Source organism: Danio rerio, chromosome 10, assembly GCF_049306965.1.
Source record: "Danio rerio strain Tuebingen ecotype United States chromosome 10, GRCz12tu, whole genome shotgun sequence".
Lineage (NCBI taxonomy): Eukaryota > Metazoa > Chordata > Actinopteri > Cypriniformes > Danionidae > Danio > Danio rerio.
In genome coordinates this window covers 45,298,407-45,326,082 of record NC_133185.1, presented here as the reverse complement: position 1 = coordinate 45,326,082, position 27,676 = coordinate 45,298,407, and the positions used below count along the sequence as shown (strand labels likewise).

The following is a 27,676-nucleotide window of genomic DNA, read 5'->3' as shown; positions in this document are numbered from 1 at the left end:
AGGAAAAAATAAAAACAATCAGCCATACAAAACATTCAAAGCCCTTTCCTTCAGACGTTTTTCACATTTTCTGAGGTTTTAAAGAACATGATTTAAACGTGATAAAATGCCTGAAACAGAGCAGAAAGCACTACATTCTTCTCACAGCTGAAAGAAAATTAGCCATAATATTTAATAAACATACAAATATTAAGCATTATAAGGAGCGGTGGCCTCAAACCTCCATATAATTAACAAAAACAAACATACTTTAATTAAAATGTTAAAATACATAACAACAATAAATCTTCTCCCCTGCAAAATAACTTGTTTTTATTGAAGCATCATAAAAAAAATCATATAACTAATTTAATGTTAACACCCATAGATTGATCTTGGGAGGGATCGACGTACAGTTACTTGAAGATTTTTTTAGAGCAGGAAAAGAAAATGTACTTAAAAGCGAACGCAATATGTTGTAAATATGAAACACACATTGAGTTGTATTTGCAACGGGTATTCATTTCGTTTCACCTGCGTGTTTTATTGAGCCTCAAGTTGCCAGGTTTAACCCTCCTCTTGTCTTAGAATTCGGTTTGCACATCAAGTCAAGAATGAGCTGCCCTCATCCTCAAATCTATTCTGCATTAAGAAACAACCTCATCTTCATCACAGACTCTGTGGATGTTTAGGTTTTCCCTCATTAGCGTGGAGTTCTCCATCAGTGTTTAAATCAGAGCTGGGCAACACTCGTTTTTGACTAAAGGCTATACTTTCTAATGCTAAAGGTGGCTGCATTAATGTCCGCATGAACCGGAAGATACGACTGTTTTTTTTTTTTCTGTATTGTGACGCAGATTCTAAAAAAAAAAAGTAATATTAAATGAAAAAACAGTGGGCGTGGCTTGTTTTTCTACTGTATTTTTACTTGTTTTAAATGATTGGATGTCGTAAAGTATGCACTCCATACAGAAAGATCGGAAAAGGGTTTGTGGAGAGTTAATGCACCCTAACAGACTCCCTAACAACATTTCTGGTTGTTGACAAAACTGACAGCTGGAGGGGTGTGGCTAAGTATGTTAGCCACGCCCAATACCTCAGGATGATGCAACCTGAGAATTTAACTGAAAACAAAAATTTTTCAGGGCATTTTTAGATTTTATTAAAGATTACAAGGGCAAACTTTTTATTTTTTCTTAACGACATGCACAGATGAATTGTTCACCACAAAGCAAGCAATATGAGCTAACAATATTTAATATGCTTGGTTTTGATTTCATGGGGACTTTAAAGTGTGCCAGAATGTTCCAGAAGTTTTTGTGGTGTCAAATGGTTTTATAGTTGGCAAGTCAAAATTGACCCCACTAATATTTTTTCCAACCTAAATGTTTGCAGCCTTTAGAAAAGTATCAAAATAGAAAATTATGAATTTTTTTTCTAATGTTGGGGGCAGTTTAAAAAAAAATAAACCTAACTTTAAGAAAAAACTGTGGTTTAGTTTTTTCTGCTGTTAAAATGCTGTCATTTCAGACCCCTAAGTCAGCAGGAGGGTTACTATAAATGTTTAAAAATGACCAATGTTGTCATATTTTCAGCCAAAATTTCAGCATGAGAATCAGTAGCCCCTTTCACACAGTAATACTGGTAAATATCCGGAACTTTTCCAGAATGACTGGTGAATTCAAAAAAGCGCTGTTCACACAGGCACGGAGATTCTGGATTTTAACTGAAAAGTCCGTTCACACATCCATTCCAAAATACCGGTATATTCTGACATCATTCATCAGAAATGAGCTCTAAATGGCTGCGCTTGTATTTGCAAACACAGAAGGGGTCGGGCTTTTGTTGATGGTGTCACTTTTACTTAAAGCTTTAGCATTCATGCAGCAGCTTTTGTCCCTGAGACATCCAAAGACAGAAGCACAAACCGCAGACGACATGACAAATTCTGTGGATGGATAAGTTTTGTATAAGTGGATGTATAAGTATTGTAACTACTTCAATGAAAACATGAAAGAACACTTTCGAGAGACGTACATGATATACATGTGTGCTGGCGCTCACCGGAGCACTCCTTCATGTGCACACGCGTCAAGCAACTGAAGCAGAGCTTGAAGGTAAACAAACAGCGGCTTACCATAAGCATTTTGCAGCAAATTTGGCATTAGAAAGGAACATAGAAACTAGAGTTGGGTCGATAGATGATGCCACTATCCATGGCTGATGGCCGATAGACATCACAATGCTGAGCCGACATTGTGATCCTCTGTGTCAGCAACAGAGGACACGCTCGCGAAAAAATACACACTTAGTCCCCGTTTACACTAATAAAGGAATTACCAACCTACGTCACACAGGTTCCCGGTTGCAAAAAGAGACCGGTTGCATTAGCAAACATGTTGTGTTGTGCGGTAGGATACTGTAGGAACAAAGGAATTTATTTTTATTACTTTTGTGTCTTTATTATATTATTAGAAAAATGGTTAGACTAACAACATATTAATCAATCTTTTTCTGTTGTATAATAGCACATTTGACCAGACACATTTCCTCTTTTTTACTGTGCTGCATACTTTTTAGAAGATCTGCTGACTAGTGGAAAAAGCAGAATAAGAATAAATTTAGGTTTGTTCCAGAACTATAGTCTAGACATGTCACAAGTTGTCATGATCTTTGTTGAAGTTGTGAAACATATTAAAGATGCACGTAATTGTTCAGTTCGGGTATGCAGAGAAGGGTTGCAGAAAGAGGAAGTATGTCTAGGGGTTATAAAGAGCCAAGTGACTGCAGAATGACTGATAAGTGACGTTAAACCAAAACTCCACCTGTTAATATCAGTTGTGTATATCTGCTGGAGTCAGGAAATGTATGTTAGTTGCGAACCTTCTGAATGTAATTCTTGTATTGCATTGGGGTAATGTAACCCAGAGCTCTGTCATCGAATTATTCATTTGTATCTAATAAATTACTAATATTTTTGGCATTAAAGAAAACACTTTCCAGACCTTTTCTCATTGAACACGCATGGAATTGGCTTGATATTCCAACAATTCCAAATTCGAAAGTCCAAAAATCATACATAAACAGCGCGGATGCGAATGCGTTTGGGTGTTCTGATTGGCTGGAGTAGACGTCTTATGTCAGAGTGCTCAAAATGTGAACGCACTCTTTCCAGCAAGTTTCCTTCTGCGTTAACACAGAGCTGCATTCCGGCAAATTTCTCTTTCTGGAGAAATCCAGGAAATAATTTACTGGTATTTTTTAAAAAGGGTCTGTTCACACATGATCCCTTTCTGGAAAATTACCGGTAATTTTCTGTCGGTCTGTATATGTGAAAGGGGCTAACAGCTCAGTCAAAATGAGAACCAATAATGCAAAGCTTAGCAAAAACAACAACCATTCAGAGCATTTCATGAATGCCGACTGTGTGTGGGCCTGCTCTGTAATCACTTCGACACTGCATATTGAAAGAAACCAGCACAGAACCCAACCTCATCATACTTGCATTCAATGGGATGCGCCAAGCAGACATCTGATTTCAATTGCAAAATACCAGAAACCAAAAGCGGAGCCAAACCATTTCCCCACAGAGAGCATCAACCTCGTTACTGAAGACACCGTGTGCATTATCCTCAAGAATGCCAATGAATGATTTAAAGGGTGTGTGCACACGTTACCAATGCTGTTAGATACTTCAACTCAAATATAATCCTATAAATACCTATTAAATATGGAGTATCTTATGGCATATTTATAGCTGGAATGAGGAACAAACTAATGTACTGTTGTTGTGTCATTGTTTATGCGGCTGTGTGTTGATTTCTCCTCATTCTGAGCCAATCGCAGCGTGTCAGCACCCAGCAGGTGCCCTGCCATTGGCTGTTGGGGTGTGATGCGTGCTGGGCCGCCTGGCGAATGCTGATTGGCTGAGAAAATGAGTGGCAGATGTGACTCCTCGTAGCAGGTGGCAGAAAGAGTCCGCTTATGTGAGTTTCTCCTGCAGTTCTGTAGCTGTCAGCTCAAAGCCGGCGAGAGCGGGAAGTGTGTGGTCAGGTAGACAGCCTGTCTGTCTGGGTAAAGCCAGAGCTTTGTCTCTGTTCAGATCTGCCTCTTTTGTTCGCTCAAACCATCATAACAACACAAGGCACAGCCCTCCACATCAAAATCTCCTTTTTTCTCCTGTCCTTACCCTTTAAGAATGAATACACTCCACAAGGGGTCTCTTTCCACTTCAGTGCGTGCGTAAAATCAACAAAAGCATATTTTTCTGATGTGAATGTTGAATCAAAGACCTGACCGTCTGGATTTTCCTCAGGGAATGGGAAATCCTTTGGGAATGTTCCTGATAGCAGATGCGGGAGTTGATGTGTGTGTGTGTGTGTGTGTTTTATCTGTTTGTGTATGCCTAAACAGTCTGGAAAGCCTTGGTTTGGGCAGGAATCATCACCGGTGTGGCTCCCATCCTCGCCAGGTTCCCTGGGCTGAGTTTGGCCGGGCTGGATTTGGGGCTACTGCTGGGCTCGGGGGGTTTGGGCACCACGTGGTTGTACGGCGGTGGCACCGGAGGGAACTTTTCAGGCTGTCCGCTTTCTTTAAGCGCAGCCACCACGGGCAGTCGAGGCCTGGGCCCACGGGTGGCGCTGTTGTGCACCATTGATTGAGTGGAGGATGCCCCGGAGCGAGAGCTGCCAGAGCGGGACGACGACAGAGAGTTCGGCTTCACCAGTTTGGCTTTGGGAGCCTCTGCATCTTCCCTAAAGCATACATAGAGAGAGAATGTGACATTCTTCATCCAGTTTGGCCAGTGCATTACACACATGCAGTCTTGTTGCATACAGCTTGTGTTTCCAGTCTGCTGCGTTCACATGTGTATGAATGGAAGTCAATGGGGCTAAAAGTGCAGTTTGACCATAGATATATTAATAATATAATATAAACATTTAACTTAATTATATGTACAGTTAAAATCAAAATTATTTGCCCGCCTGTGAAATTTTAGTTCTTTTTAAAAAATTTCCCAAATTATGTTTAACAGCAAAAAAATGTAAACAGCATTTTCTATAATATTTTTTCTTCTAGAGAAAGTCTTATTTATTTTATTTCAGCTATAATAGAAGTAGCTTTTATTTTTTAAAAAAGCATTTTAAGGTCAATATTATAAGCCCCCTTAAGCAATATTTTTTTCCCAATTGACTACAGAACAAACCATCGTTGATGACAATCGGCTCTATTTTAATGATCTAAGCACAAAGTCTAAAGCGCATGGTGGAAAAGCATTAAGGGCAATTCTTAATCCACTTTTGCTATTTGAAAGATGGAAAAATACGCTCAGTGCCCCGGTGCATGGTCTAACAGGGTTGTGCTCATTCTCTTAATGAGGTATGGGTGTGTTTTGAGCATAACCTTCATTAAACCAATCAGAGGTTCATCCCCCATTCCCTTTAAGAGTCAGTTGCATCGTGCCATGGCGCATGTGTTATTTACATGGCGGACTTTATTGGTGGAAACACTTTACTAGCGAAAAAACAGTTAAAGACCATCTGCAGCGTGAGGATAAAGAACAAGCCTCCTCCATTTGGCCTCTTTGCTTTCTCTTTACTTTACTTTTACTCTTTACTCCTTTACTTTTTTGAGTAAGGAAATGGTGGAAACTCACTTCACTGAAGACATCCATTTGCCCACATATTTAATTTAGTTTGTTAAACGCTAAGTTTTGTTTAAAAATTATTTCTAAATTCAGTTTTAAAGTTCAGCATTCCAGAGTTATATCCAAACACATGTCCTATTCTTGTTCGCAATATGGTGATGCAGACGTCTCCAAAACCCAACAGGTGGACAAATGAAAACTTGTTTTTTTTTTTTTTTAAACAAATGTAAATATGCATCTAAAAAAATAATACTGCTAATAATAATGACAACATTCTACAAATGCAAATGATCATAAACTAATATAAGCCCTCCAGATGAGACATGGAGGCAGTCGCTTTTATATTTATGTGGAAAGTAATAATTTTTGTATTCATCCTTTAATTGTTTTCATATGTAAAGATATGTGTGTATTGCAGCACATCCTGTGTGTATTAAGCTATGTGTAATCCTTTGAATCTGCATAGGTGCATAACTAATGCGCTCTGCGTTGGACTTTAGATCAGCTTTTAGTTGGTCGATGGTGCAGTCTATTTCAGTTTCTCAAAATAGCAACACGACAACAATGCACTTAACACACCACCTTTACAGACCAGCACACCCATGAGTCCACAAAGTAGTGCTAATGGATTTTCTATTTAAACAATGTGGTGTAAAATGTGAAAATTACAGTTGCACTTGTCTGAAAATAGCAACAAATCACGCCAAACATGTTGCCGGGTGTATGATAGGGCCCAATGACTTGCCTAATTACCCTAACTTGCCTAATTAACTCCGTAAGGCCTTTAAATGTCACCTTAAGCTGTATAGAAGTGTCTTGAAAAATATCTTGTAAAATATTATGTGCTGTCGTCATGACAAAGATAAAACAAATCAGTTATTAGAAATGAGTAATTAAAACTATTATGTTTAGAAATGTGTTGAAAAAATCTTTCTGTTAAACAGAAATTGGGAGAATAATTTAGGAGGGCTAATAATTCAGATTTCAACTTTATATTAAAAATCTAAAATTGAAATGTAAATTCACTAGCTGTAACTGTCTCTTCTCAACAGAATGAATGGATAACATTTCAGAAGTCTTTCTAAAATGCACTTTCTAAAATAGCAACATGTCACTCCCTAAAGAAAAAGAGAGTCTATTTTTGGCCTACATGCACTTTGCATAATGTAAAATGTTGTGATGAATCCACTCAAACACTCAAACCCTCAGGCTACAGACTAACAAGGGGAGGGAAAGTGACTTGTGTATCTCTTTAACCTCAGTGTGAATGTTTGTATCTCGCTGTCGTTTGCATTGTTAATGCTCACTCATCCTCCAAACCTGCATAATTCATCCTGACACCCGCAAATTAGCCTAGACATGAATGCAAGTCAACAATGAGTAACAGAGTCGCCACTTTAACAGGCATTATAAATGGTGTCAAGCTGTAATGTGCAATCATGTTCTATTTTCGATAGCTATAATATATAGTCAGAATTATTAGCCCCCCCCATTTAAATTTTTATTTTATTTTAATTATTTCCCAAACGATGTTTAACAGAGCAAGGAAGGTTTCATAGTATGTGATAATATTTTTTCTTCTGGAGAAAGTCTAATTTGTTTTATTTCAGCTAGAATAAAAGCAGTTTTTAACTAAAAAAAACATTTTAAGGTCAAAATTATTAGCCCCTTTAAGCTATATATTTTTCTGATAGTCTCCAGAACAAACCATCATTATACAATAACTACCTGATTACTCTAACCTACCTAGTTAACCTAATTAACCTAGTTAAGCCTTTAAATGTCACTTAAAGCTGTATAGAAGTGTCTTGAAAAATGTCTAGTCAAATATTATTTACTGTCATCATGACAAAGATAAAAAAAATCAGTTATTAGAAATGAGTTATTAAAACTATTATCAATTAGAAATGTGTTGAAAAAAAATCTTCTCTCCATTAAACAGAAATTGGGAAAAAAATAAACAGGGGGGCTAATAATTCTGACTTTAACTGTTCATTCATTCCTTCATTTATTTTCTTTTCGGCTTAGTCCCTTTATTAATCTGAGGTCGCCATGGCAGAATGAATCGTAGACTTTAACTGTATATAACACACACACATATATATATATATATATATATACATACACACAAACACAAACACACACACACACACACACACACACATACACACACACACACACACACACACACACACACACACACACACACACACACACACACACACACACACACACACACACACACACACACACACAAACACACACACACACATTTGTTTACCTTATTTCATTGGGTGCTTCCTCTTCCTCATATTTCTTCTTCTCTTTCTTGCGGAAAACAAGCCAGACGATAAGGATAATGAGGAGAACGCCGAAGGATACGCCCACCACTGCACCGGCGACCACGCCCATCCCTCGTACATCTGCAGAACAACAAACACATCGTTTAAAATGAATTATGAGCTTTTCTAAGACAAATTCCTCCGTTGTTATTTTATATTTGTTGACTTTTGGATTAAGATCTATATATGAATAAAGCACCCTCTAAGACTAAAACCAATGAGGAAATATACACTCAACGGCCACTTTATTAGGTACACCTGTGCAACTGCTAGTTAAAACTAATTTCTAATCAGCCAATCACATGGCAGCAGCAACTAAATGCATTTAGGCATGTAGACATGGTCAAGACGATCTGCTGCAGTTTAAACCGAGTTCCAGAATGGGGAAGCAAGGTGATTTAAGTAACTTTAAATTTGGCATGGTGTGAGTATTTCAGAAACTGCTGATCTACTGTTATTTTCACGCACAACCATCTCTAGGGTTTACAGAGAATGGTCTGAAAAAGTGAAAATATCCAGTGAGCGGCAGTTCTGTGGGCGCAAATGCTTTGTTGATGCCAGAGGTCAGAGGAGAATGGCCAGACTGGTTCCAGCTAATAGAAAGGCAACAGTAAGTCAAATAAGCACTCGTTACAACCGAGGTAAGCAGAAAAGCATCTTTGAACACACAACAGGTTCAACTTTGAGGTGGATGGGCTACAGCAACAGAAGACCACACCAGTTGCCACTCCTGTCATCTAAGAACAGGAAACTGAGGCTACAATTCACAAAGACTCACCAAAACTGGACAGTAGAAGATTGGAGAAATGTTGCCTGATCTGGTGAGTCTCAATTTCTGCTGCGACATTCAGATATTAGAATTTGGCGTCAACAACATGAAAACATGGATACATCCTGCCTCGTATCAAGAGTTCAGGCTGGTGGTGGTGGTGTAATGGTGTGGGGGAGATTTTCTAGGCACACTATGTTCTCATTAGTACCAATTGAACATTGTATTATACCCGAGTATTGTTGCAGACCATGTCCATCCCTTTATGACCACAGTGTCTCCATCTTCTGATGGCTACTTCCAGCAGGATAATGCACCATGTCATAAAGCGTGAATCATCTCAGACTGGTTTCTTGAACATGACAATGAGTTCAATGTACTCAAATGGCCTCCACAGTCCCCAGAACTCAATCCAATAAAGCATGTCACATTCCCTTAATTCTGTCTAAGGGAACACATGTACGCAACAGAATATTAGTGGAGTTTGTGTTTGTGTGTCAGTAATGAGGTCCCATGAGCATCCTCTCAAAAGACTAAACAAAAGAAATTTACCAAAGAGGAAAACTCACAATGCGACCTGAATAAAGGATAACAAAAAATGCATTCAATGATTAAGTGGGGGTTTCAAGACAGCTTCAAGATTTAGCCAAAACTACTTACAAAAAATGTATATAACTAATAGAAAGGAAAGAACTAAAAAACCCATCAAAGAAAAGAAAAATACATAAAATTACCCTCACTCCCTTACTAACATTAGTGAAGTTTACTTATAAAATAATATCAAGAGAATCACGTGCTTATGATTGATCATGGCTGGTTCTGCATTAGCAAACTTAAGATTCACCAATCAGACAATTCCTAAGTCTCCATCCTACTCCTCCTCCTTTTCTTAATGAGCTGCATGGCATCCCAGTAGTTAGCAGTGTTGCCTCACAACAAGAACGTCACTGGTTCTAGTCCTTACTAAGCAAGTCGACGTTTCTGTGCGGAGTTCACATGTTCTCCCTGTGCTCAAATGGGTTTCCCCTGGGTCCCCCGGTTTCCTCCCACCATCCAAAAACATGCAACTTATGTTAATTGACTAATCCAAATCAGCACTATAGACATGCACCTATTAAGTAGTTATATCTTCATAATAACCCCTAATTGCTCACTAGCTTCAAACAGCAGGGGAGATCTCGAGATCGGGCTCAAGGATCTTCTGAGCTCAGGGCTCTCTCCCGGGACAGCATGCCAAATACGCTTTATAATCAATAATCAGCTAAATGTGAACTTTTCAAACAGGAGAAAAAACTATTACAAAAAGAATAACTTGATCCCAAATTACTAAAACAAAGTCAAAAACGAGGTCGCATGTCGGCGCCAATAGCCTAGTGGTTAGTGCGTTGACATATAGCACCCAGGAGACCCGAGTTCGATTCCCGGCACGAGGTCCTTTGCTGATCCTTCCCCTCTCTCTGCTCCCCATACTTTCCTGTCTGTAAATCTCTACTGTCCTGTCAATAAAGGTGAAAAACCCTAAAAAATAATAATACCCCCCCCCCCCCCCCCCCMAAAAAAAAAAAAAAAAAAAACAATCTCGCATTAAAAAAATCATATATAAACTCATTTGGGATGTGGTGAAACAAAAGAAACAAATCTGCAACTGTGATGCTACCATGTCAATATGAAGCAAAATCTCTGAGGAATATTTCCAGTACCTTGTTGAATCTGTGCCATAAAGGATTAAGGCAGTTCTGAAGGCAACTCAGTTGAACTGAAGGTCCAAACCGGTACTAGTAAGGTGTACCTAATAAAGTGGCCGGTGAGTGCATAACATATATTGCATATTCCATTATAACAATTACTATACTTTTGTGATGTATTGTGCAGCCCTACCTGAAGCCCTTTTTGGTCTTTGACTACACAACATACAATTTAGAAACTACATAGCAAGACCTTAGTAACCACCCACCACACATTAACATTGTTTGCACATTTCTCGTAGATTTGTTTTATTTGAATCTATTTTTACAGAGCTGAAAATACACTCAAACACTCGCTACAGACTACTGTAATGTGAAAAAAAAACACTCCACGTTGTTTTGAAAGACAGAAAATAGTAGCATAATCAAAAGCAGCCGGTGAGCAGCAGCCCCTCTGCATTGCAGATACTGTACCTGAAGGAGTGAAAACAGCACAGCATTAATCAACCCGCCGCACTCGCTGAGCTCCTTCCTTTAATAATATGCCATTTTTTGCATGAATAAATTTCTCTTTCCGCCACGTAATTAATTATTTCTTCTAATTCCATCATCTGATATTTAATTATGCAGCAGAGCTTGTTTGAGAAAGGTTTGGAGGGAGGAATTAAATCAATGAACACTGTGATAAAGATAAGGATGAATTCTTTATTTGGATGTTAAATGGGGCTGAAAGTTCGCAGGAACACTGTGGGCTGGCGATACTGCGATGACTCGTGTTGACAGTAATTCAATTAAGTGTCGGAAGAGAGAGGAAAACAACAAAGCAAGCAAACAAAACAAAAAATGAGCATTGTGATTTGCATAAAGCTTTTCATCTGTATCACAGTGTCTGACAAATGGACAAAAAAAACTGTGGAAAAGTTCTGAAGATCTACAAAATACTTATACTGCATTGTGTCTTACAAGCTGGGTTTCCGTTAGTCTGTGTTATTGCTCATTTTTAAAGGTGCAGTAGGCGATTGTCCAATAGTCATGATTAAAGTAAATGATCTAAATGTTTTTATATGTATTTTTTAGTGCTGTCAAAATTAGCGTGTTAACTACCCACACAGCAAAATTTCTCTGGCCCAGCTCTGGCAAACACACTCAGGTTTTGCTTGGCCCACATGCCGCAGTGAATTACGGTACATGACTGGACCAAATCTGGCTTCCAGACAAGGGCCAACACAGACCATATCTGGGCCAAGTCTCAGCCAAGTCTCAGCCAAGTTAATAACTCATAACTGGGTCTGAACTGGGCCAGATAGGTTGGTGTGTCACGATTGCAATGAAATTGATAAACCCATGGATTGATGCGCTTTAGGCACACTATGGGCACGCTTTTTCTCAAAGTGATCTGATTGGTAGAATATTTGTTCTTAACTCAAAAATGATTTTAGTGTATTTTAAATGTGGGTCAAGACTGGCCAAACTCACATGGCCCACTAATCAAATTTTTACATCTGGCCCAAATCTTGTGCGCCGCCTTAAAAACGGTGCCACCTCTGCCAAACCCGGGCCATGTTTGGCCCACATGCTGTATGCCAGTGCCGGATAAATGCCTGCTGTGCCAGCCTTTTGCCAAATCTGGGCCAGAATTCTTTGCTACTAGGGTAGAGGTGTGAACCTATACTGGTCTCACGGTTCGGTTACGATTATCATACCTTCGATTCGGTTCAATTAAACACACAGACACACAGCACCACACTGTCTCTTATTCAAACACATACACAAACATAGGCCCCGTTTACACTAGTGCGTTTTAGTTTTAAAACGGCGTTTTAGAATGAAAACGATCCGCGTCCACACTCGCGTTTTACCCAGCGTTTCTGAACTGCTCTCCGTCCACACCAAAACGCTGAAAACGCACATCACGTGACCACACAGACGCTCTCGGGCAAGCGCTGCAGCTCATCTACCCAGATGAGAGCTCTGCTAGTCGGACTTCTCATCAAGCATCTACCGCTGGATCTAATCTCACTATATTTATTAAACGGGATATTTCATTCATCTTGTTGTCTTTATCTAACGACATATTCCCTGACTTTGGTCATTAGAATCTTACTTTTTCTCAGGTAACGTGTTTTGGCTGAGCGCAAAGATAAGATAATGATTGATGAAACCACGTAGCCTATTCTGTATATTGACTGATCGCTTGCCTTTATTTCCTATAATGTAAAAACTTATTGTATGTTATACTTTTATAATGGCCATTATCGATTATTAAAACTGATATTCAGCAAAAGAGAGGCTGTGTTTCGTATTTTCACTGAAATTGAAAGGAGGCAGTTGTTATCGGCTCCGTTTTGTTATAAATATCCACACAGTGAAGATGACGCTCATGCAGCACGGTGCCTCAACATTTCTGCTGTCTGTTAAGTTGTTAATATTAAAATAAAAATAGGCAGTTCCTTAAATCATGTATACAATTTATTGTTGAGAAAGTGAAACAACGTAGCCAGGGTGATGTGAATGAAGTTATAAAGTACACTGTTCCCTTTGAAGATTGACGCGTGTCCTCGGTATAGGTCTGTTGTCCATATCAAACTGAGAAGAAGAGACTGCAGCCTTGATCAAACATGCGAAGTCTGAACTTACACGGAGAAAATGCAGGACTGAACTGTGTGTGTTAGGCTACTTAATATTCAGGAAAAGCCCCAATCAGAGAGGCGAATGTCAGCAGCCCCGCCTCCGTTTTCAGATGTCTTCGTTTTCCATCATCCACACTGAGACGGAGCAGCAGCGTTTCAGAATGAAAACGGCCTCTCCAGCTTTTTCGAAACGCTCCGTTTTCGGCGCTCGAGAACTCCGGCGTAGTGTGGACGGTTGGCGTAACCGTAGCAAAACTTATGCGTTTTCAAACTAAAACGCATTAGTGTAAACGGGGCCATAGACAGCACCTAGCACCTAACACACACACACACACACACACACACACACACACACACACACACACACACACACACACACACACTTAAGCCCTCGCAACAGGGCTCAAGCTGAGCGGAAAGAAGCACTTTTCCGACGGTTCCTTACTGAGAGCTCCTCTCAGCGCGACCTCTCCCGGCTAAACACATATTATATATTATAATATATATTGCGAGGGCTTAAACGGAACAGTGCTCATAATGTCGAGTGAAAAAAAAGAAAGACAGCTGTGAAACATAACCAGCTTTGTCTTTTTTGTAGGAAACACACTTTAGATCTTTTTAGGGTAAGAGGTTTTTGAGTTATTGCCGTCTATAATGTTAACTGAATGTGTGTCAGGAATATCGAAAACAAAACCAACTGACCCGCGCTCATTTCTGGCGTCTCCCTGAATATACAGCGCCCTTAGCATTTGCCTACTGTATGCCACGCGCCGGCCCTGAGTTGGCTCTTGAGTGTTGTAAATACTCACGCTCACCTCCCTTGCGACAGAGCGCATAGGAGATAAATGATGTCAGTACATAATACCCGGTAATGATTATTACTGAATCGATACCGAATCGTCAGAAACAATTCATTTTGACACCCCTAGTGTTAACGCATGCGATTAGTTTTAAATATTTAACGCGTTAAAAAAATTAAGGCAATTAAAAGAAAAAAGATTGCAGTTCTTTCATTTCCTGTTGTGGCCGTTGTGTGTATAGCGTGCAAAGAAATATGGATAAGACCAAGGAAGTGCATTTATAAGGAAAGTTTCAGTATAAAAACAATTAATGTTGCATTACCTGGCTATCCAGCCTGTCCTCCAGAGTTTCATGCATTTTCGGCTGTTTCATTTTCAATCTTTAGACTTTAACTGCAGTTCACTTTTGTTTAGCAACATATTGTTCATGCCCCGTCACAAATATTGAATGAAAATATGAAGCAAAGACTGCTGGAAGAGTGCTGTTTTAATGGAATTTGATACTGTATGGCGAATGGAAAGAAAAACCTTCGCATTTCGTGACTCGGGTGGTCTTTTAGGCCCAATCACAATTTTACCCCTTAACCCTTTCCCTTCCCACTACCTCTTGTTTTGTGCGTGCATGCCAAGGAGTAGGGGTGTCCCAATTCTCTTTAGTTTGTAGGTGTAGGGCTAAGGGGAAGGGGTGAATAGCCCTACGAACAAAGATTTTTCAGGACCACACTTGAAACCAGAGAGAAAGAAAATTTTCAGTATTGCTGAACCCAGAAGTAATGAGATCCACAAATTAGTATTTTTTGTTATTATTACGAATTTTTACGACAAACACGTTTTAACATATTCACAACCGCGTGTTTTACCGTCATGCTTAACAAAAAAAAAAAAAAAAAAGCTAAATTTCGCGATCTATAATCCCTATTAATACCTTCTGTACAGCAGTCCCACAGCATTCTGACAGTCGAATACCCTCTCAGTAATGTCTAGTGGCTGTCAATTGGCATTTTACAGTGTCTGCTATAATGTTAATGTTGTTTTTGGTGTGTTTACATTGATGAATATGGCCACTTTGTAAATACACAGTACAGTTACGATCTTATTGCCACATTAGATCATTATGATAACATACTATATGCCTTCAGCGATCTCCTGAAGATAAATACCAATAAAAAACACAACTGGAATAACTACTGCAGTCGCGATCGTCTGATCTCACATGAAGCATCAGATCGCGAGGACATATGATGACGTGTGCAGGTGGTGTAGTGCTGTCCCAATTCTTAGGGGTAAATTTTGAAGCCCTTCCCCTTAACCCTCGGTTGTAAGGGCCAATGGGAAGGGGAAGGTGACTGCAGGAAAAAGAACATGACGCTGGATGCCAACATTACTGGCACAAAAGCTAAAAAGCTTTATGAACCTGTTGCTGACAGCGGTGAATGTTTGCGCCTGACAACAGGTGTTGGTCTTTGGTTTCATTTTATAATACTGGACTTATTTTACTATGAAGGTTTGAACTTTGAGAGTGTTTAAACAAGAGAAAAGTGTGAAAACATTAATACCTGTGTGAGAAAAGTGTACAGTAGGTGAGAGTTCAAAGTGGCCATTACCGCCGGAGCTTATACCGCCGCCGTTTGAAATTGCAGCCGCTCTGTTTTAATTGTATGACCGCAGTTTGTGAATAAGCCGCCAGGGGGCACAAAGGGACGGGATGCGAACGGACAGAAATAGCCTATACAGCAGCTTTAAATATGCTACTGTGCTTGTAAATGAGATTAAACAATAAGTCAAAGCATTTTTATTCCTTCATTAATCATTTAAAATTTGTTAACACACTTAATCGTAAACTTGTTAAGTGCAAAGATTGGCTTTGAAAAATAGAATTGAAGAAATAAAAGACAAATAAAATGAAAGCACAAACATTCAGTACAAATAAGTGTAATAAGTAAACAAATAAAGTAAAATAAGTAAATAATGAATAAATAAATAAATAAATAAAGCAGTCTTTTAGCCTAAATATAGAGTGATGTTCAGTGTTTGCTATTTTGATAGGACTAAGAAATTTTCATTTATGTTTTCATTTACATTTTTATTTACATTTTCGTTGTTGATTATATTTTACCATCTCATTTTATGTCTCAATTATTGTACATAATGATAAACGAATAATGAAAATAGGCCTAAATAATGTATAAAGTGTGTAGTAAGGGGCTTTACAGCCTTGAAACATCTATAATAATTGTAAAAAATAAAGCTGTCTACTTCGAGGATCTGGCCTATTGCGGGTTATTTATAGAAAGTAACTCCCGTGATTAACGAGAGACCACTGTACTCAGACTGCCTACAGTATCCCACAATGCAATGCACTCTATTTGACTTTTCATTTAGTTTGAGAAATAATGCAGTTGGATAAAGCATCTCCGTTTTGACTCATTCCAGATCAGACTGCACAATTTCTGACAAATTAGCCCAAAAAATTTGCATATTGTTCCTGAGGTAATGAAAAACTGACTGGCACTCGCTAAATTAAACACACAGCCCAATGAGGTGATGTGTCAGCGGTGTAGCTTACTACTGCTTAAAGCATTTATCACTGCACACTGTGCACTATTTTTAGAAAACAGGGGTATTGGCACACTCTGCATGCATCCATGCACAAATACTTACAGTGAACTTTGACCTCTAAAGTGCAGTTTTCCTCTCCGACATCATTGCTGGCGGTGCATTTATAGACACCAGCGCTTTCCCTCGTCAGATTCTTCAATGTCACGATCTCGGGGTTCTTCAGATCTTCAGACAAAAGCACACACAGTTACTTTGATATGTTAAAGAGGACGTATTATGCAAAACTCATTTTATAAGGGGTTTAAACACAGTTGTAAGGCAACAGTCTGTGAACATAACCAGTCTCTAATGAGAACAACTTATTCTTTCTATTGTTTATGATCACACTTGTTAAAAACAGTCTGCAGAAACACTTTGATTGAAGTTGTCCCTTTGTGCGTGTCATCAGAGGGGGAAAGCCCCACCCACTAGTGACAATCTCTCCCTCATTAGCATAAGACGTTAGTCTTGTTTTGGAATCTGCCACTATGCTGACACACAGGCATTTGTAGCTCCGCCCTCTTTCAAAACTCTCTTTCGCCCTCTTGAGCACAATCTCATTTTAATTTAAAGCAACAGTCACCAAAATGCCACAATTAGCATCAACGCCTAAAAGCGTCAGTTTCAGAGAGTCATAAAACATTATTTGTAGGGTATTTTGAGCAGAAACTTCACATACAAACTCTAGGGACATCAGAGACTTATTTTACATCTTGTAAAAAAGGGCTTAATAGGACCCCTTTAATGATCCTGCACAGCAATCATCATGTGCAAAAAAAAAAGTTCTTCTTACACCACTGTTGCCTTAAAAGGCTGGGGTCGATATGATTAACATTCATTTATTTCTTCATTCATTCAATTATTTAAAGAAGTGTCTAAAGGCCACATTTACTTGGTACAGTAGAATACAATAATACTGAAATATTGTAAAATATTAGTACAGTTTAAAATGAACTTTTCTACACTGAAAAAAGCGTTGCATGCAGAACTGTTGCAATACATTTATTTGTGTTGAATTTAAACAAACAAATTAAGTTTAATAATGTTCAACTTAATTTGTTTGTTTAAATTCTACCCAAATAAATTGTTTACAACTACCTAACGTAAAAAAATTGAGTAAATCCAAGGAATCATCTTTGAATAATTTTTTTCAGTGTACTCTGATTTAATTTAATCTGTCAGTTATTCCAGCAATTAAAAAATTAATTTGCGGCAATATTTCGCCAGTCTTTAGTGTTTTACACACTCCTTTGGAATTGAACATAAATGCTGTTTGCTTTGAAAAATACTACACTGTAAAAATTATATTTAAAATATTATGACAACAAATGTTATTGTTACTTTAACAAAAACTAATAACTGAAACAAGCTAGAGTTAGGTTTAACTTAATAATTTTGTCAGTTGACTGATGTAAGTTGAGATGGCTGAACAAGTTCATTTGATTTAACAAACAAAAAACAAATAAGGAGCAATAATTTATTTATTTATTTATTTATTTATTTATTTATTTATTTATTTATTTATTTATTTATTTATTTATTTATTTTTTACAGTTGTAGTAGCCATAGTAGTAGTAAAATACAATTTGATGAATATAAATTTCAACAATATGTGTTTAAAGTTGTCCTCTTTTATTGCATTACAAATGTCTTTACTGTCACTTTTGAATAATTAAATTTCTTCCTGTTTACTAAAAGTATCCTTTTTTAACATCACACTAAACATCACTGACTGTCCCTAACTCTTTAAACAGTATTGTTGACTTCTAATTAAATAATTTAATTATAGGAATTTATATTTTCAAATTATTTTGTAAAATAAATATCTTTACTGTCACTTTGGTCAATGTAATGGATCCTTGCTAAATTTATTTATTTATTTATTTATTTATTTATTTATTTATTTATTTATTTATTTATTTATTTATTTATTTATTTATTTATATTTTATTTATTTGTATTTCATATAATTGTATTTTATTTGTTTATTTATTTGTTTGTATTTTACTTATTTGTACTTTATTTGGTTGTATTTTATGTATTATTTGTTTATTTATTTGTATTTTATTTATTATTTATTTATTTGTATTTAATTTATTATTTATTTATTTGTATAGTATTTATTTGTTCATTTATTTGTATTCATTTGTGTTTTATTTAATTGTATTTTATTCATAATTAATTTTTTGTAATTTTATTTATTTATTTATTTATATTTTATTTATTTGTATTTTATTTGTTTATTTATTTGTTTGTATTTTACTTATTTATATTTTATTTGTTTGTATTTTATTTATTATTTATTTATTTATATTTTATTTATTTATTTGTATTTTACTTATTTATATTTTATGTAATATTTATTTATTTATTTATTTATTTAATTGTATTTTACTCATTTGCATTTTATTTATTATTATTTTTTTGTTTATTTGTATTTTATTTATTATTTATTTTTTGTATATTATTTATTATTTATTTATTTATTTGTATTTTATTTTTTTGTATTTTATTATTGTTTTATTTGTATTTTACTTATTCATATTTTATTTATTTGCATTTTGTTTATTATTTATTTATTTATTTATTTGTTGTGTACTTATTTATTTATTTGTATGTTATTTATTTAATTCTATTTTACTTATTTGTATTTTATTAATTTATTTGTATTTTATTTATTTGTACTTAATTTATTATTTATTTATTTGTATAGTATTTATTTGTTTTTTTATTTGTATTCATTTGTATTTTATTTAATTGTATTTAATTCATAATAAATTTTTTGTATTCTATTAATTTTTTTTGTATTTTATTTAATAATTAATTAATTTATTTGTATTTATTTATTAGTTTATTTATTTAGTTGTATTTTATTTAACTGTATTTTTAAAATTATTAATTTATTTGTATTTAATTAATTATATTTTATTTATTCATTATTTATTAGTATTTTGTTGATTTAACTATTTGTTTTTATTATTTATTTTTATTTATTTATTTAATCACATACTTCACTTCAAACTATTGAACTCCAGTAAAGCTGTATATTAAAAACTAAAGGATCCAATTATCACTCTGAGTGACCAAACAAAAATCTTTTGACTAAACGAAATGCATTTTTTTACATCTGATTACAACATGAACACGTTTATTTGTCACTTTACCACAATATCTTCCAGAATTAGACAAGCCTTCATGCTTCAGACTTCCGCTATTGAACCCACAACCCTCTGGTTAGTGTTGATTTCATCGAAACCTCATTTGTGACGTGAAACAACTGCTAAAATTGTCCAGCTGAATGAACAGAGCGTGTTGTGCAAAAATTCTCCATGAAGGTTAAAAGCGCATTACATTACACATACGTCACATCTCCAATCCCATCTCATAAGAAAGGCTAATTGAGGAGCTAGTGAAGCATGTGGGGTAAAAAGTGCTGATGGAATTGATGTAAATTTAATTTGAGAATGCTTGCGGTGTTAAATTGGCCCTGTAGTGTCTTCATCTATTTTCTGCTCCTCCAGAGAGGAGACGTCCACATGATTTACTCCCCGCGCTTGGAAGATAAACTTAACGCTGCGCTTTTTTTGCCTCACAGGAAAGCGGTATTAAAAAAATCAGCGTAGTGAGAATCAGTTTGGCAACAGGTTGGAGACAAAAGATGGCCAACAGTACATCACATTATCTTAATGTGCCGCAGACACTCTCCCATTATTGTAAGTGATAATCAGCATTAAAGGGCACCTATCATGCAAAATCAACTTTTAGGAGCTGTTTGGACAGAATTGTGTGTAGAGCTGGGTGTAACGCCTGTTTCACACCGCAAGCGTCAGCGGCGCGTGAGCAGAGCGTGAGCAGCGCGTGTGTTTTCGGCGTCCATGTTAACAGATTAGAGCTTTCATACCGCACGCAGCAGCAGCGCATCAGAGCGAGGCGTGAGCGTCGCCGAAGCAGCAATACAGCAATAGTTTCGGCGCTGGGTCTATTTTTGACGCGCTGCTCACGCTCAATTAAAGTGACATTGCATTGATAATGACCAAAACACATTGAATGACAGTAAAAACTAGCAATTTTACCCAATAAATGCGTTAATAATGTCAAATGGTTTATATATAGTCATTCAAATGAACTTAAAATGATTAAAAACGGCAACAAACATTTATTTAGGCCCGAACTACAAAACCCAATGTTAAACAATTTTAGTATCAGTTTTGCACACTAGTGTTGTAGGAGAGGGGAAATGGAATATTTACGGGATTTGTAGTCCATAGCGAAGTGCATTATGGGTAGTGTAGTTCGACACGCATGCTGGATTATGTGAGCTCGCTGTGTTCTGTGCAGCTGAGCAGAGGAATAAAGTTTTAATCGGCTTTGTTTTATATTCACTCGAGTTATTCCTACCAGAAGCTGTTTGCACTGTGAATCTGACAACACGAAAATAAGTAAAAGAATGGCATGCATTGGTTACTTTTGTCCGTCTCATCCTCTGCACGAGCATGAATTAAGGAGCTGTTATTCTGCCGCTGGACATCACTGAAGCGGAGAAAGTAACACTAGTTTGATCATGTATAAATATCATTATAACTATATTGTATAAATATGATTATAACTAGGTCTACAGCAACCTGATAATCAAAAAACAAATGACATGATATCACAGGCGATTGTCTTCTGACTGTAGACGCTTCTCATATAAGTTAGCTTGAGAAGCATACAGCACTATTTGATCTATAAAATTTGTAAAATAAACATTTGCAGGTAAAGAAACAGCATAGGAGGGGTCTTGGTACAGATGAAAAGTTTAAAAAGTGTATTTGTATATAGAGAGACATGGATAACTAGATAGAATAGACAGAGATAGGTTGATCTCTGCAGCAGCTGCCGAAGAGCTGCGCGCTGCAGACGCAGCTGGTGTGAAAGGCAAACGCCTGCGTGCTGCTACTGCTCGACATAAGCGCTGCTCACACTCTGCTCACGCGCTGCTGACGCTTGCGATGTGAAACAGGCGTAAGGCGTTCCACAGTAATTTGTTACTGCATTCTAATTACATTTTTGGCGAACGCAGTAATGTAACGAATTATATTTTAAATGTTCAAGTTCAAATTCTATTTATTTATATAGCACGTTTCCAACTGCCACAAGGCTGCACAAAATGCTTTACAGAGAGAAAATAAACATATGATATGAGCATAAAACAGTAAAAACAGAAAATAAACATATGATATGAGCATAAAACAGTAAAAACAGCAATATAATAGGAAAGAAAGATTATCAATAAAAAAGCAAAAATAAAAAATAGTAATAATAATAATAAAATATTTTTTCCTAATTAAAAGATGCTACCACAGTTGACCAACACTAAACACGATAGAGAACATGACCATTTTGATCCCCCTCCCCACTCCCAACACCCCCCCCCCCCTTCTGAAAGGGAAGGATTTATGCTTCAAAAAGACCTAGAAAATAAATGCGTCTTTAATATGTGTGTAATTTGATTAGTTACTAAAGTCAATGTAATTGCATTACTTGCATTTTAGAGAACAATATTTGCATTTTTTAAAATGACATTTTCAGCAGCAACATCAGTTAATAAGCATGCGCTTTTAAATTCGATTTTGCTTTTAAATAGCTGGAAATTGCTGTGAAACAGCTGTTGATGAGAGTGCTTGCTTCTTCAAGTAGAAATAAAGACGTTACTTTGATTTCATGGAGCGTAAAAACAAGTCTGCAGTCCATGTTCAGTCTCAAAAGAAATTTCGACTGCTTTTAACTCGACCAGCAACTTGTTCAAGCATTTGGAGGAGGACATCGGCACTCAACACAGTGGTCCAACTCTTCAATAAGCAGTAAGTGCTGCACTTTTGTAGTTTTTATAGCATTTTGAACTTTACTTTTAGAGCTATGTAATAGATGACCACTGGAATCAGCACAGCAGCACAGTGTAAATAACTACAAATGAGGATGCTTCAATCACACAAGTGCCATGGTTTGTAGATGTTAAATCTGGTTTATTTTGTACAGTAATTAAAGGCCGGGACACACCAAGCTGATGTTAAAAAACTAGCACTAACAAAATTCAACTGAGTTGTTGCCTCCCGTTAGCTCACATCTGGTTCCATCTGGACCAAAAAGCTGCCTGTGAACACACCAAACGGACAAAAGCTGAGTGAAAAGACCACATTCTGCACCTGCGCACGAAGACCTATTAAATGCATTTGTTTGTTGTGTGTACATGCTCCTTTTTAAATGTTTAGTGATAATCCTTTTTATATGTGTAGCGGAGGCCAGCCTCACTCCTCTGACCTCTAAAGATGTTTTGTTTTTTCTGAAAACTTCTTTAATGTACAAGTGGCTCATTTGGCTCAAGTGGCTTCATCAACTTTAACCACAAAACACAAAACAAAACTTTCCATCCGGAGCTCCTTCACGTGACTCCACACTTGTAAACAATCACTCCATCGGGCTCGCGCGGCTCTCGGTCCTGCCCAGACTCGTCAGTGCTACCAAGCCGACCAATCACAGAGCTTGCGCTACGCGTCATTGCAATGTGAAGTTAAAATTTTTGAGAGGTGTGCGTCGAGAGGCCAAGCATCAACCCGTAGGCTGCACCGTAGCATACGCTTGCGCTTGACGCAGAAGTATAAATCAGCCTTTAGAGCAACCGACTCCCATGCGGAAGGTCGCCGGTTTCATCCCAGCTCGGAGCGGGTTGGGTGGCGTAGGACTGGCAGGGTTACATTGGTGCCGTGACCCAGAAGGGAGTGAGGTTTATGGGGGCGAGTGTAGCGGAGGCCAGCTAGTGAAGAGCTGTGCAGGTAAACCTCACTCCTCTAAAGGTACTCTAGCTAGAGGCCATGGTCTTTAGCCTCCTTGGTAGAGCAACCGACTCCCATGCGGAAGGTCACCGGTTCGATACAAGCTCGGTGCAGGTTGGGTGGCGTAGGACCAATTGGGGTTCCATTGGTGCCGTGACCCAGATGGGAGTGAGGTTTAGAGGGGCGAGTGTAGCGAAGGCCAGCTAGTGAAGAGCTGTGGAGGTAAACCTCACTCCTCTAAAGATACTCTAGCTAGAGGTAATGGTCTTTAGCCTCCTTGGTAAAGTAACTTACTCCCAAGTGGAAGGTCGCGGGTACGATACCAACTCGGAGTGGGTTGGTTGGCATAGGACCGGCGGGGTTAGGTATGCAAAAATTTGAGAACTGTAGCGAAATTACAGCCTATTATAGTTTGCAGAAATGAAGCAAAATTTACCAAGAGTGGGCGGGGAGAACCAACTCATTTACATTTAAAGGCACAGGCCCCAAAAACAGCTACAATTCCCTCCGACACAAACATGTACATTTTCAACAGGGCATAATCAATGTTCTGATGGGTATTCTGACCTGAAACTTCACAGACCCATTCTGGAGCCACAAAAGACTTATTTTACATCTAGTAAAAAGGGCAAAATTAAATGATAAGCTTTCTATGGGCTTACCGATCAAAGCTAGAGGTGGAAGTTTCCCGGCGTTTTTTCCCTTGTCCAGGACTCTCTCCCACTTGTAGCTGATGGGGTCTGAACCATCTGTGGATTTGCAGCTCAATCTGACATCACTGCCTTCGAGGAGTCGACCCTCCATCCAACAGCGGGGTTTTGATGGCTTCACTGTGTGTAAAGAAGTCACACAAAACACACACGGTGAGGTCAATAATCATATGAGGTATATTATAGCACAATATCTTAGAGAAGAGTCCATTTATGAATTAAATAATAGCATAACAGGAGACGCAGTGGCGCAGTAGGTAGTGCTGTCGCCTCACAGCAAGAAGGTCATTGGTTCGAGCCTTGACTGGGTCAGCTGGCGTTTCTGTGTGGAGTTTGCATGTTCTCCCTGCGTTCGCGTAGGGGTCCTCCGGTTTCCCACACAGTCCAAAGACATGCAGTACTGGTGAATTGGGTAGGTTAAATTGTCCGTAGTGTGTGTGACTGTGTGTGGATGTGAGATGGGTTGCAGCTGGAAGGGCATCCGCTGCGTAAAAACTTGCTGGATAAATTGGCTCATCATGAAGCTCTTAAAACTCAGTGTAACTCCAGCGAGTTCGGCAACTTGAATCTGTACAACAACCCATTCACCATTTGGTCCTTGACCCCCCACTGGTGCCAGTCCATAATTCAAATTTGAATAGTTTTGTCACATTATGGCTCCATAATAATCAGAAAGCAATCCATATTTTGAATAATCCAAAGTATTAAATGCTTTACAGATTAATGAGCATTGAATAATTCGCTTTAAATTTTTATTTAAATTTTGTGACAAATCAACGTTCTTTTACTTCATAAAGAGATAGTTCACCCAAACCTGAAAATTCTATCATCGTTTACTCACTCTTCACTTGTTCTGGGGTTCTATTTTCTTTTAAAAGAAAGCCTCTTTGTTGGTGCAATAGCCTAGTGGTTAGCGCATCGACATATGGTGGAATAGCACGCTAGGGCATCCTGTGTTCGAATCCCAGCTTGAGGACTTTTCCCTACCACCCCCCCCCCTCTCTCTCTCTCCGTCATTGCTTCCTGTCTAAATACTGTCCTATCTAATAAAGATAGATCTTAACATAAAAAAGAAGACACTTTGAAGAATGCTGGAAATCTGTACCCATTAACTCCCATGGTATTTATTTTCCCTACTATGGAATTTAATGGTTACAGGTTGTCAGCTTGTTCAACACATGCTCTTGTGTGTTTAACAGAAACGTTGTAATCACTTGAGCCGGACCAAAAAAAAAAAAAAAACTATAATAATAATACTCACTCTGAAATTCACAACTCTAAACACATTTAAGATCTGATCTATTTTTTCCTCGCCTCATGAAGCTCCTAAAACTCAGTGTGACGCCAGCGAGCTCGACAACATGAATCTGTACAACAACCCGTTCACCATTCGGTCCTTGACCCCCCGCATGTGCCATCAGCATCTGCTCCTGCACCTCTATCTGCTGAGCCAGGATAATTTTGCCCCGGTACACACGCAGGAGGGGATGCAATTACAGCCGCTGAGTGGGATGCAGGTCCCTCCATCTCCAGACTCTGTCAGGATCGCTTACGGAAACTGCAGGCGCGTCTGCGGCCAAACCATTATCTTCATGTTGAACAAGACAAATGCTAATGTTTGGCCCTCGGAATCGAACGTGTCGTTTGAAAGCTACGGACCATTTGGACAAATGCATGTGTAAATTTGTGGCACACTTAAATGTCATTATAAAGCTGCCTAGGCGGTTACTATGAAATAAGGGAATGTAGGAAAAAACAATGGGGGGGAACAGACCGATAATGTTTCTATGCAGGAAGACGTGTTTATTCAGCATGTCCGCACTGTAATATTAAAACTGATGTGTGTATTTTGATAGTTAAATACAGTTATATTAAAGTTTGAAATAAAAATAAAGTTTTTTAGATGTTAGTATCAGTATTGTTCGTTTTTAAGATATCTGTAAGCTAGTGCGCTGCAAAACAGTGACAAAATTTGCCTTTATAAGATTTATAAGATTTATTTTTGCCTTTTTAAGCCTTTATAAGATTATTAACATCTAAAACTTGTTAGTTCTGCTAAATGGATTAATGGTTTTATTCATGTCACCTCATACTTCAGCTTCTCATCAAATCGTGACCAATCAAATGCTCTCTAGTATCTGACAAGCCCCGCCCCCTTATAGACGCTTCTCATTTGCTTCTCGATTGATGCTCCTGTGCCCAATCGCTCTCATTGGCAGAACTGTGATAAAATAAAACGCTATTGGCTTTTTTTGTAAAAGGGGAGGAGCTACTCTATGTCCTGCCCTCTATTTGTGTTTTGGTTGAGATTAAGTCAAACACTTAATAAAAATGCACATCTAAAAGCACTTCACGGGACCTTTAATAAGTTAATAAAGATTTTTTTTAAATGTTATCGACTGAGATTTTTTTTTTACTACAGTAATTTTGCGTCATGACATATTTTTTTCTCCCATACTATCATGCATAATATGTTATTTTTAATTAGTGTTTAGAATTTAAAAACATATAATTTTATTAATGCAAGGATGCATTAAAATGCTCAAATTAGACTGTAAATAAACTTATATATATATATATATATATATATATATATATATATATATATATATATATATATATTATATATATATAAATTTTATATATATATATATATATATATATATATATATATATATATATATATATATATATATATATATATATATATATTATAAATAAAAAAAATAAAATAATAAAAACAGTACTGGGAAACATCCATACACACTCATACACACTCATACACACACTCATGCACTACGGCCAAATTAGTTTATTCAATTCACCCATAGCCTGTGTCTTTAAACTGTGGGACAAACTGAAGCACCCGGAGGAAACCCACGCCAACATGGGGAGAAACTTCACATACTGTGGAAATGCCAACTGACACAGCCTGGAATAAAAATAATAATTTTTAACATCATTTTTAATATATATTTCACAATATTACATTTTCTCACTGTATTTTTGATCACATTAATGCCTTGGACTAAATATATTACAGTAAGAAGATTATTTTTGAACCTATTATTCCAATAATATAAGCAAAATGAGTAATTAATTCAAGTTTGTGCAATTCCATGCAAATATAAACTTTGCCATAAAAAAACACTAAGTTTTTCCTCATAAACTAAATAAAATCAATGTTTTTTGTTCTATAGCTAGCCAGCTCTTATCCTTTTCTTTTGGGTTGTGCAATTTAATTCACAAAATGTCTACAAAGTATGTTGTATACTGTAAACGTTTTTGGTCACATCTATACTGCATGTTCATTTATTCATTTTCTTGTCGGCTTAGTCCCTTTCTTAATCCGGGGTCGCCACAGCGGAATGAACCGCCAACTTATCCAGCAGGTTTTTACGCAGCGGATGCCCTTCCAGACGCAACCCATCTCTGGGAAAATACTGCATGTTTATTGTCCTCATTTACAATCTAAAAAACATTTACAGATTGATATTTTCTGATCCCATAACTTGGTGGTTAGTAGTTTTGGAAAATATAAACAGATGTTTCAATATAATGTGTATTTATGTTTTGAGTTTTTACTGCAAATGTCTCATCCATAATGCTGCAATCGCTTAACAGCATGTTACTTAAATCATGTACTAAACCCTTTTTTCTCCTCCATGCTATCACTTATAATACATCATTCTTATTGTCACGCC

The 27,676-nt window shown here is 37.2% G+C and overlaps 1 protein-coding gene across 1 annotated transcript in view; it reads right to left on the bottom strand.

Annotated features, from left to right (window-relative positions):
- Nucleotides 1-2,920: 2,920 nt before the first annotated feature.
- The window catches only part of clmpa (CXADR like membrane protein a), a 158,058-nt gene continuing 133,302 nt past the window's right edge, over nucleotides 2,921-27,676 (bottom strand). Inside the window, exons 4-7 of the mRNA XM_690472.8 lie at nucleotides 23,925-24,092; nucleotides 16,514-16,636; nucleotides 7,908-8,049; nucleotides 2,921-4,733 (exon numbers count right to left, since the gene is read on the bottom strand). Of these exons, the coding sequence (XP_695564.4) occupies nucleotides 4,385-4,733; nucleotides 7,908-8,049; nucleotides 16,514-16,636; nucleotides 23,925-24,092 (782 nt within the window). The 3' untranslated portion in view covers nucleotides 2,921-4,384. The remainder of the gene's footprint in view (nucleotides 4,734-7,907; nucleotides 8,050-16,513; nucleotides 16,637-23,924; nucleotides 24,093-27,676) is intronic.